This window comes from Thermobia domestica, chromosome 4 (assembly GCF_964235325.1).
Source record: "Thermobia domestica chromosome 4, izTheDome1.hap1.1, whole genome shotgun sequence".
NCBI lineage: Eukaryota > Metazoa > Arthropoda > Insecta > Zygentoma > Lepismatidae > Thermobia > Thermobia domestica.
This window is the reverse complement of record NC_137457.1, coordinates 9,678,709-9,691,128: the sequence shown is the minus strand read 5'-3', so window position 1 is coordinate 9,691,128 and position 12,420 is coordinate 9,678,709. Positions and strand designations below refer to the sequence as shown.

Here is a 12,420-nt window from a genome sequence, read left to right as displayed (position 1 = left end):
TAAGAAACTGGGTAAACTAAATGAATGTCACTAGTGGGATCGCATGGTCGATGTTGAAATGTGGCCAATGTGTGTGTTGATATCCACATGTAGCTAATTGGCAAATGTCAACATGTCCCACTACTGCTGGGACACCGTCCCACGTGCGAAAAATAGGAAAATAACTACTCGGGTCTTGAATCTGAGGCCGTGGACTCAAAGTAGGATTGGAAGCTGCGACCACGCGAGCGAAAGCGAGCGCTCTAGTCCTGAGGCTCGAGGAAGCCTCACTTTTTCTGTATTCATTTCTTTGAGGAGTACCCAATTTTGTTCTGCAAGCGATCTTTTACAGCCTCCCGACATTCTTGTGTGTTTCAGTTTGTTACTCCTACTGCACAGTTGAAAAATATCAGAGCTTTAAGGCGTTTCTTCCTATTTCTCATGTCGTTTTATTTTCTATATGTATTGTTGTTCCAGCTGTAGTGTTACATGTGTCAATTTTTTTTAATTTTCTTCATCTTTGTCTTGGTATGTCCAATGTGTGTAAGATACACGTATCTGGAGGTAGTTTTTTATATTTCGAGTACGTCATATGTCCCAGAAGACTGTTACATGGTACAAGTTTGTTATTTAACGCTCTGTCAGAATTTGAACCATGGATTAAGAGATTTCTTTTCATATAGGTCGACTATGGAACAATGTCCCAAACAAAGAGGAACATTGATACAATCGTGTTCTGGTTACGTTCACCAGATGGTAGAATTGTGAAACATGCAAAATTCAATACAGCAGGTATGACTTCTTCAGTGAATTTTTTGCCCTCCCTCTTTACGTTGGATACTTTCCAAACTATTAGCGTCCAAAAGTTATTTTCCTACGCTTTCGGCACCTTGTAGATCCGAAATTATGTCCGATCCCCGAAAGTTGAAGAGAACTTTTTTCTTGTCTCAGTGGCAGGAGTCACCTCCCAATAGTTATAACACTTATTTTTCAGCACCCGATATATATATATATATATATATATATATATATATATTTTGAAGTCGAGGCATGAGAACCATATTTGTTCTTAATCCTTTATTGAATCCCAGAATAATATAAATCTATATCATCCTATACATCTTTAAGCATAGATTAAAGAAAAATATTAAACGGCGTTATTATTGTATTCCAGGGATCTAAGAGCAAGGGTCAATCTTGACATTTTAATGAAGGTTAAAAGCGGGAAATACAAAAGTGATTACCTTGCGTTATATAGGGTGCGGCAAAAATAATTAGAGAATGATTTTTTTTTTTTTGCAAAGTTAATATTTTAATGATCTTTTATGAACAAAAGTTTTACATGTCCAGAATGTACATACAAAAGCATTACATATGGTAACTACGTCTTGAAAATGATGTCAGTGAGGTGTGCACCCTGGTTATTCAAACAGATCTCTGCACGTCGCCTCACAGCACTCACAACTCGTTGAACCATGTCCAGCGGGGTTTGGTGGATTGCATATTGAATGGATTCAAGCAAATCCTGTAGCGTTGCGTCACTTGTTGCTTCAAGTAACTCCATAGGAAGAAGTCACATGTCGATAGGTCGGGCGAGCGTGTAGGCCAAGGAACATTGCCGCGACGACAGATAACCCGTCCTGGAAACATCCTCCCAAGAATGTTGATCGATGCAATTGCTGGATGTGACGTGGCTCCGTCTCGTTGGAACCACATCTGTCTAAGGTGACGCCGTCGCAGTTTTAGGAGCAAAACGTTTTCCAGCATGTCTACATATCGAGCACGCGAGACAGTTACAGTGTTACCATCCCCATCGTTGAAAAAGTATGGTCCAATAATCCCATCAAAATAAACACCACACCATCCTGTTACTCTAGTGCTATGAAGGTGCACTTAATGTAACAATCTTGGAATTACATGAAGTAACCTTCATGAGTAATCATATAATCTGGGTGCCCAGTAACGGAAATTCTGCTTATTTACATACCCATCAATGTCGGACATGATTAACCTCTGTAGAAAGTTTGGGTTCTAATTAATCATTTGCAACACCGTATTGCAGAATTGTACGCGAGCATTAAAATCATCAGGGAGCAACTTGTAAATCATCTGAATTTTGAATAGATGTTAGTGTAGATCCTGGTGTAATATTCGCCGCACATTCCTATCTGACATGCCAAGTGACACAGCATGCCGATGAGCTGAACGCCTTGGACTTCTAATTAATGCTTCTCGAACCCTCTATATGTTGCCTGGTGTTCTCACTGAACGTCGACGACCTGGGGATTTCTTTGATCTTGCAGAAGCCGAAGCTCGGAACTTTTTCACATAATTAAGAATAGTTTCTCGTGTCGGTACTTGTCCATTTCTGCCAATGTTAAAATGACTCCGAAACTTACGCTGCGTAATTGTTGCAGAGTCTTTGTTCTTGAAGAAACACTCCACTGCGAAAGCGCGATGTTCGTCCGACCAACGATCCATGGCTACTGACGGAAGGCTTCCAATACTGCGCATGCGCACCAAACAGTCGAATGCATAAACAATCTACATGCATAAACAATGCTTTGAACCTCTTTGCAAAACAAAACAACAATGAGCACGTAATCTATTGGGTTACGCTTTCTATGTTCATTTTACATCGTCTAAGTATTTCCGCCGCACCCTTTATATATGGAAAATAGATTCCTATAGGCCACAGTGAAAAAGAAAAAAAATATCATTTTTATTATGGTTTCATCTCAAGTGTAATATACCCCACCTTTCATTTTCCAATTTGAAACGTGCATTAGTAAATTTGTTACTATTTTCAATTCAGATAATTCGTTCCATTTGTCAATATAGCGTGCATTCAGTGTTCACAATGAAGGTCTTTTATGAATATCACTGTCAAAAATACATGCTCACTAACTTCAGCCAAACATTTTCTTTTACGTATAATCTAATAATATGACATTTCATTTCTTGTTTGGAATTCTGAACTTAGTCTTAAAAATGATACAAATATGTATTTTTAAACAAATATACAAAACGGCGTAAACAGTTTCAGCAATGCAAGTTATTCGTCGAACAATATTGTGAAAAGATATATCACACTGTTATTTTGTAGGGAGAATGTTGATTATTACCTGTAGAGGACTTGTATCCATTAATTTATATGCCATTGTATCTGGACCACTATGTGTACGTAGAACGTTAAAACAATGAAATATTTTTACTATTTTATAATTAGTTACTAGGAACCATGGCTGTGAATTGCATCTTCTAGAGTTACGGTGATGGTTCCTTATAAATTTCGATTGACAATAATCTAAGGTATGAATGGGCTAATATTTAAATACAATACAACGTGGAAAAATTTCCAAGTGCAACCTGTTCCCCCACGCCTAGCGCAGCTCTCGAAGAAAGTAACCATTCTGCATATCTTAGGTGACACTACCATGTAGCTACTATGAACACAGAATCTAAATAATGTATTATTTCAGGTGGGCATCATTCCTTCGTTATATAGTTTCACTCAACATACATTTGTTTTATTACTGAACATTTATTTAGCAGCATCTGCATACTCTGTAGCACCTCAACGGTTTAGTGGTTGTAACCAACTTTATTTTAATAAGAACAACATCTTGCTCTGCAGGTCTACTGCAGGTTTAGGTCCCACAATTTTGCTGGTGTATCAGGAAAATTTTAACCCAAGTAATAATTCCCGAGGGGCAATAACTCACCAGGAAATGATTACCGGGGTAATAATTCCCTAAGGAATTATTATCCCCTTCAAATTGCCAATAATTTGAAATATTTGAACGAAAAATCATTCAAAATCAAAACCTACATCAATGAACCATTCGACGAGGGGGTAATAATACCCTAGGAAATTATTACTCCACTAGAATTCCCAATAATTTTAAATGTTTAAACGGAAAATCATACTAATCAAAACCTACATTGCAGAAATTTCCCGATGAGGTGGGAATAATAACCTAGCGAGGATAATAATACAACAAATCACTGCACAACACATCTTGATATAACTTAATGTATAAGTAACATACGATCTTATTTCTCTCGTAGCGTGATATCTAAATCCCAAAATCCCTTATTACTACAAAGTTGCCTACATTTTCGCGAACGTCTACTTTTACTACTGTTATTAAAAACTTACTAATTATTCGTTACTATTAAGGAACTTTTCAATAATTCCTCCGACGTTCCCTGATAAATTTCAAATTCCCCGCCATTTCCTAATTTTTTTAGGATCTCCGTAATGGCACAATGTTCCGGGCAGATAAAAATTCTACTTTCAGTATGTTGTATTATAACTAAACGTGCCCCGAAAATTTTGGATTGGTCTAGTTTCTTTTACATAAAAGATACACTTTTCTTGATGGTACAGTCCACAGCAAAAAACCTGCAACATGAGCATGTAAGTTTATTGTGAAACTACGCCTAATAGTCCAGAGAATCAACATAACATGTAAGTGGCACGAATCATGCTAGGAGAAACATAACGTCCTTCCCCTGTACACTTATTTTGAAGCAAAGGACTTTGACGTTTCACACTCAACTTACAATGCTCTAGTTGCAGGTGTTTTGCTGCGGACTGTACAAAAAGATATATGAACAGTACAAAGTTCTGGGCTAGTTAAAATTTGAATTTGAAGATCTAGCACTACAACTAAATTCACCCCCAAATTTTGAAAAGGCCTCCCTCGTTTATTTCATCGGTGTAATATTTTCCTTGATTGGACAGAAATGGACAAGTGTCGGACAAAATTCTGAGCTGGTTAAAGTTCAAATTTGGAGATGTCGCATTACAGGTAAGCGAAGTAGCCAAATTTTCAAATGGCCCTTCTTCATTTATTTGTTTGGTACATTTTTTTTGTTGGTGATAGAAAACTGGACAACAAGTAGACAAAATTCTGAACTAGTTAACTTTCGAATTTTAAAATGTTGTACTACAGATGATCATAGTGTACCAAGTATTGACATGGCCCTCCCTCGCTTATTTGAATGGTACAAACGTTTTTCTTGGTAATACAAAAATGTACCAAAACTGTACAAAATTCTGAACTAGTTAAAATTCGAATTTAAATATGTCGCACTACAGGTGATCGAAATGGTCAAATTTGAAAGAAGCTCTTCCTATTTTATTTATATAGTAACAAAATTTTCTTCATTGGAAAATGGACGAAAAGTTGGATACAATTCTGAGCTAGTTTAAACTCAAATTTCAAGACGTCGCAATTACAGGTGATCAAACTTGATCAAATTTTAAAATGACCTTCGTTTGTTAATTGAATAGAATGAAATATTTTCTTGGTTGGACAAAAATGAATCAAAATAGGAAAAACTTTGAGTTACTTAAAATTCAAATGTGAAGATGTTGCACTACAGGTAATGATTAAAGTCAACCAAATATTCAGATGACCCACCCTCGTTTATTTAAATGGTACAAAAGTTTTTATTGACAGTACAGAAATTTACGGAAATAGGAGACAATACTGAGCTTGTTAAAATTCGAACTAGATAGTGTGATGGAAGTAGCCAAATTTTGCAATAGCTCTCCCCATTTTATTTGAATATTACAAGCTTTCTCTTGGTTGGACAAAAATGGGAGAAATTCTAAGCTAGATAATACTCAAATTTCAAGATGTTGCACTTACTGGTGATCGAAGTCGCTAAAATTTTGAAATGACACCCCTTTCTTAATTTGAAAGGTAAAGAAATATTTTCATGGCTTGAGAAAAATGGACTAAACTTTAAAACAATTTACAGCTACTTAAAATTCAAATTTGAAGGTATCGCACTATAGGTGGTGATCGAAGTCGTCCAAATATTTAAATGGGCCACCACGGTTTATTTCAATTTTTTTCTTGGTTGGAAAAAAGTGGACAAACATTGGAAAAAATTCTGATCTACATAAAATCCAATGTTAAATATTTCAAATTATAGGTAATTGGACTGACCCAAATTTTGAAATGGCCCTATTTGTTAATTCGAATGTGACCATTTTTTCTGGTTTTGACAAATTGGACCAAATTTGAAAAAAATGCTGAGCTATTTAAAATTCTACTTTGGAGATGTCATACTACAAGTTTATGGATCTCACGTTATTGGAAATTCGAATGGGTAATAATTCTCTAGGGTATTATTACCCCTCTATCCTAATGGTTCTTTGACGTAGCCTGTAATTTGCTATGATTTTGCATTAAAATATTTCAAATTTTTGAGAATTCGATTGACTATTAGTACTTATCTCTTTGGGATGTTTCTTTGATGTAGGTTTTGATTTGGTATGATTTTCCATTAAAACGTTTGAAATTTTGGGAATTCGGGAGAGGTATTATTATCCCTCTCGTCGGTATCTTTCTTTGATGTAGCTTCCGTTCAAACATTTTAAATGATTGGAAATCTGAAGGGTAATAATTCCGTGGGGTATTATTACCCGCTTCGTCGGGATGTTTCTTTGATGTAGGTTTTGATTTGGTATGATTTTTCGCCAAAACTTTCCAAATTTTTGAGAACTAGACAGGGTTTAATATTTCTCCAGTGTAGTACTACCCCTCGTGATAATTTGCGGGGGTAAAATTTCTCTGATAGACGGACCAGGCGAAAGAATATGGGAATGATGAGAAAATATTTCAATGGTGGAATGAATGAACCAGGGAAAATAGGAGCAAACTCCTTGCACATGCTTTCCGTTAACCTCAAAATCCACTTAGTGCGAGCTGGGATTGAACTAGGCACCAAACACACCATAGTGATCGCTCTACCACTCACAGAAGCAATAAGCTATATGTACATTCATGATTTCTAATCACACTGTTAAATAAGAACGTATCTCTGGAAGTGAAGTTTGGACCTTAATAAACTTCTTTGTTCATTTATTTTAAATTTGAGTTTAGCATACCTTTCAGAAGCGAGGCGATCTAGAAATAATCGTGGGCTCTGAATCATATGAATCATTTTTTAAATTCATTATGTATGGCAAGTGATGTTATATTTACATATATTTTCTTGTAAGTGAGCATAGTGACAAACAATCTAAGAATGTAATTTCTAAATTGTACCATGTATGTAGTATAAAATGTTTACTTTTCACCTGTTAATTCGGATAATATTTATTATAAAATGAATTTTATAAATAAATTTGTTCAAATCTCAGAAATGTGTTGTGCAGTTGCAAATAAAATGTGCATATTCTGTGGTTTAGATATACAAAGCAACTTATATGACGCCATGCATCACTACATCATTACGTTCACGGTGGACAATCACCGTGCTAGTGGGTTTTATCGGGGTTCCCCCGTTTCTTCCTACTTTCTCCATTCCACCATTTCACTCATCTGTCATAATCACCGTCTGCTTTAGTCGAACCGGCATAATCGTGGGACGTAAAACTTAAAGATTTCATTTTTTCATTACGTTCACTTAAATATTCTATTTGAAGTAAATTATATCATGGAATGGAAATGCAGAATTATTATATTAGATATTGATGTCTGAAGACAAGTAATTAAATGCTTTGTTAGGGTAATAATTAACCCTTCGTAATTTGAAGAAATGAAACACTTTATTTTCAGTTCTGAAACAAAAATAGGAGAAAAACTAGAACTTTATAATTTATTTCAATAATGATAGTAAATTCTATTCTAAATTGGAAACAAAATATCAACAACTTACTAATTTTAAATTGGTTTCATTTGTAACTTATTATATGCTTACTATCAGGCAGTAATTACGGTAAGTTAGGTAGGGTACTTACATCTCCATTGTCGCATTGGTCCGTAGTCTGTAAAATGGAACAGGTGAATGAAACTGAAGAAAGTTGTACGCACAAGAAGTTCATAAATTTCATTGAAAGATTTTAGTAAAGAGAGAAGTCCAAAGATATTTGATGAAAAAAATATATACAACTCATTCTCAGTGGTTTATAAAACAATAAATTCTATCATTATCATTCTTTGTAATATTGATATTTATATTAAGCGTACATTACATTTTGTTTTAAGAAATCTTTCTTATATGCAATCTATAAATGTGTTTTTCGTAAAGTGAATACATGGGGTTTAGCTGTTAGCATCGCCAAGCACTCTGACATACCCGCATGCCATTATGGAAAACAGTCATAATCAGAAATTCTTTCCTCATAAAATAAGATGCAACAAATTAGCATGTTTGTTATACTTCCCACTAAACAGTAGCCAAACCAAGAAGACAATTTTGTTTGCGTTTATAATAGACCTTGCACCTCTTAACATACAGTGGAGTGTTTTTAACTACACAAAATATAATTATTATTCTTTATATCTTTGATAGAATGAAACAAAAATAAATATTACACTTACTTCCCCAATTTCGAGCACGAGCAGAAACTGAAATATACATATTAAAATATTCACAAAGCAAGAAATTTGTTTATCTTGATTTCTACTAGAGTAAGAGTATATCTAATTTGTTCATCTTTGATATATACTTATCTACACAACAATAGTTTTTAATATTAGTTTAAATTGTTTAATACATAGTTTCTCTTATATTGTGTTTTTGTGATATAACATTTGTTATTCATCTCAACATTATTATAAATTCAAAATTTATATTACGTTTCGAGTAATGCAAATATATATATATATATATATATACGATATACACGGTATCCATAACCTCTTGGACCAAACTCATAGATGTGACAGAGGGGTTCAAGATACTATTTAGAAATAAGAAACCGTAGGTCGAAAACGGCTAGTTTAAAAGCCACGACATCGTGATGTTACTGCAGTCTGTGGGCATAAGTACGATTCAATTACAATTGTGTTTATCAATTAAATGTAATCTGCTTTATTGTATCGTGATGGACATAATTCTTTGATCAAGTAATGGTGACTGGTTTGAAGCAAATGCAGAGTATGAGAATTAAATCTCATATCTGTTGTCTCGTATGGAGAAGAAATAAACTTGTGAACCAAAGCTTTAAAAGCAACTCATGTTATTAATATAAACTTTGTCGAAGATTATTATCTTATATCATCATAAAAGAAATACGAAAGACATATTAAATCGGGAAATATAACATACAACTTTGCAAGCGGAGACAAAGAAACCCAATATATCCAGGCTGAAGACGAATCGTTTACCGCGTAGTGTTCGCGGTTCAGTGGTCAAGGAATTTGACCAGTAATCTGTAGGTTCTTGTTCGAACCCATGTCGGACTTTTTTTTTACTTTAGGATTTTTGATGGCGATTGATCGGCAATGTCATACGTTTTATTATATTTAGATATTTGAGTACTAGGATGTTTCAATAATTGAACTATCAGATCTTCAGGAAAAATAATAGTAATAATAATAAACTTATTATTATTATTATTATTATTATTATTATTATTATTATTATTATTATTATTATTATTATTATTATTATTATTATTATTATTATTATTATTATTATCTCGTAGAAGATTAAAAGCTAGCAGCTAATTATCGCTCAGGTTATACCATTACAAGCAGAAACGTGACATTTGAAAACAATATTTCCGTTTGGTTTAATATTGACCACGATAATAGGAATTTCTCCTCTCCTTTCTAAAACAAACCAAACAACATGGGAATTAATATTTTACATTCGCGAAGGAACAGGCTAACTCAAATTATCGTCTCGCTTTGGGGATGAAAATCGAGGCGAGACGAAAAGTATCGTAAACATTTCCTGTCTTGTCTGAATTCTCGAAATATTGTATGTCCATTCCTTAAGTAACAATTGCTCTGTAGTCTGAATCTTATAGGCTATTTTGTTACTTTGTATTTCAGAGCTCATGGAATTATGGTCTGTGTAGGTATCTTTGTAGCAAAGCTTTTATAATTACCTCTGCATACCCTAAAAATCTGTTTATTATATGGCTTACTGTTGTTTCGTGTTCAGTTATTTTTATTAGAGTTATTTTCCTTCAACGTACAATAGAATACTTTCTACATGAAACTTTAGTTGAAAGCTTTAGTTTAAAATTTGGGTAATTGCAGAGGTGTGCCTTAAAGGTACTAATCCCCTTCCCCGAAATCTCTAATTTTAAGTAATGTTTTGCAATTTTAGAACAAGCTTAAATCTTTCAATACCATTATTATTATTGTTATTATTACTGAAGTGTTGTGAATTTAATGGTTCTCCCTATTCCACTCAGCTCCTGCTTAGTAGGCATTGTTCTGGACAAACACCGTGTATGTAGGTTTTCTCCGGGTTCCGCTTCCTCCCACTTTCTTTATTCCAATTTTTTTTTTCTTTGTCATCAACGGCGTCTTCTGTAGTTTAGGCGGCATAACCATTAGTTAAGAACAATTTTTCTTATGTGTCTTGTGATTCAGTAGCCCTACTTTCTGCATGAAATTTTCCTGAAAGCATTCCGTTTAACCTTTAGCTAGTTGTAGGGACGTATGCAGAGGGTATGTCCTGATGATCCTGACTGTTCTCTCCAATCCCGACAATTTTGTAACTTTTGCCTAACGATAGAAACGATTTTACAGATTTTAATACAATCTGTTCTCATACGAAATTTATCTCCTATATTACTATTACTGACTTCAATATTACGTCCTATTAAAATGCAAATAAGCCTACGGAAGATAAAAAATGAAAAGAAATTTCTTGGACCATCTATAAGAATGAATTGCCTTATAAGAGATACTTTGGAAGGAGGAGAAGAAAGGGAAAAAGGTGTAAGCTTGTAGACAATACGACATTCGAAGCTTCGGATGCCTTAACAGAAACTAAGTAGAATTTGTCTTCATCACGATACATAATAACGCCCTTTCTTTTGGGTAAAAGACTTTGGACTATGTATGCGTTATTTGTTGTTTTAACAAAATACGCATGCAAATATAAAAAAGAATAGTTCCTATTTATAAATTGTGGTTGAACAGATATATGGAACGTGTTGGAAATGGCAAACGAGAATATTATTATTAGTTTTAATAAGAGTGAAAAAACTTAGAAACAAATCAACAATGAAACTGTAACGTTTCAGACACATTTGTGGCCCATACTTTATGTATTCATGAATTATTTTCAGAGAGTATGAATCGAGTTTGTAGACTGTGACGTCATCTTGTCAGTATTTTCCCTGTGAAGGAAGTCGTTTCAACTCTAACTTGTAAGACTGGGAGAAATTGAGTTTTTTCCTTGTTAATATACGTCAGATATAACAACATTGTAAATTACATTTTTCCTAATTTCCTCACAGAGAATTGATCTGCGGACCCTTAAGTTTCAAAGCGAATGCTCAAAACACTACCCTAATACTGCTGTGCAAAGTAAGAGTCAAACAACCCTCCTTTATGTAGCAAATTGGACACGTTTAAGATTCCAATATTCTATTAACGATGAAACACTGATCTCGGTCATGATAAAATACTATAGTTCACAGAATTCAAATTTAAATAAAAAAAAAAAGATTTACAAACACGCAAAAATATCAAGGAGAGAGTGGTCTTAAGAGTAATTCGAAACCTTAACCTGGAGCCTCAGAACACTTTTTTTTCTGATTCACCGAAAGTATTTCCGTAATTTATCTCTATTATATTCGGCTATTCTCGTTTTACAGTCATTTCCAGTAGCCTTGAACGACAGGGACACCAACACAGATACATCGAGAACATTTAATATTTGAAAGGCTCTCCCATCGGGAATCAAAACTGAGACTCCGTCTACTAAACGATCTCATTTGTGGGTGCCTGGTGCGTTCCCAAGGGAAGGGAGCTTGAGACGGATAACATAGTGGTCGTGGGTTTTCTCGGGACACTCCCACTTTCTCATTCCACCAATTCGTAAATCATATTTCACTTGGTTTAATCACAGTCTTCCTCAAAATAATAGGCATAATCGTGGGACGTTAAAGGTAAAAATTTCATTTCCAAGCTGTTAACCCAAACCAATCCGAACCGAAAAAAAATTGTATTTTCTATTATTCATTAAGGTGTTTGCACAATATATATATATATATATATATATATATATATATATATATATATATATATATATATATATATATATATATAAGAAAAACATGGGGAATAGTAATTCCATTCAAAAGTGAAACAGCAGTCTCATAATGCCTTAACCTAAAACGAAACCATTACATATCGTTTAGAACTTTTCGAAAATATATATGGATATTCTGAAAAGTGGCAATACAGTGTCTGTTTTAAAACAAAATTGAACCAAGTAACGGTTCGTTATCTGAAATGAACGGATAAATTCTGTTTCAAGCTTAAAGCGTACCCAAGCCAATTAACCGAGTCGTGGGTCAATAAAAACTTGACCCACAACACACTGACCCATTCCCACCATGACCCACCACCCACCTGAACCACTCCGTCCCACCATCCACCATGAACCACTGCCCCACTAAAACACATTGTCATCAACTCTGACACTTGATCCATGGCTTCT

At 34.3% G+C, this 12,420-nt stretch overlaps 1 protein-coding gene across 1 annotated transcript in view; it reads right to left on the bottom strand.

Moving 5' to 3' along the window:
• Nucleotides 1-12,420, bottom strand: part of LOC145683627 (uncharacterized) — a 497,638-nt gene that overhangs the window by 107,088 nt on the left and 378,130 nt on the right. Inside the window, exons 84-85 of the mRNA XM_081754963.1 lie at nucleotides 8,328-8,354; nucleotides 7,745-7,771 (exon numbers count right to left, since the gene is read on the bottom strand). Of these exons, the coding sequence (XP_081611089.1) occupies nucleotides 7,745-7,771; nucleotides 8,328-8,354 (54 nt within the window). The remainder of the gene's footprint in view (nucleotides 1-7,744; nucleotides 7,772-8,327; nucleotides 8,355-12,420) is intronic.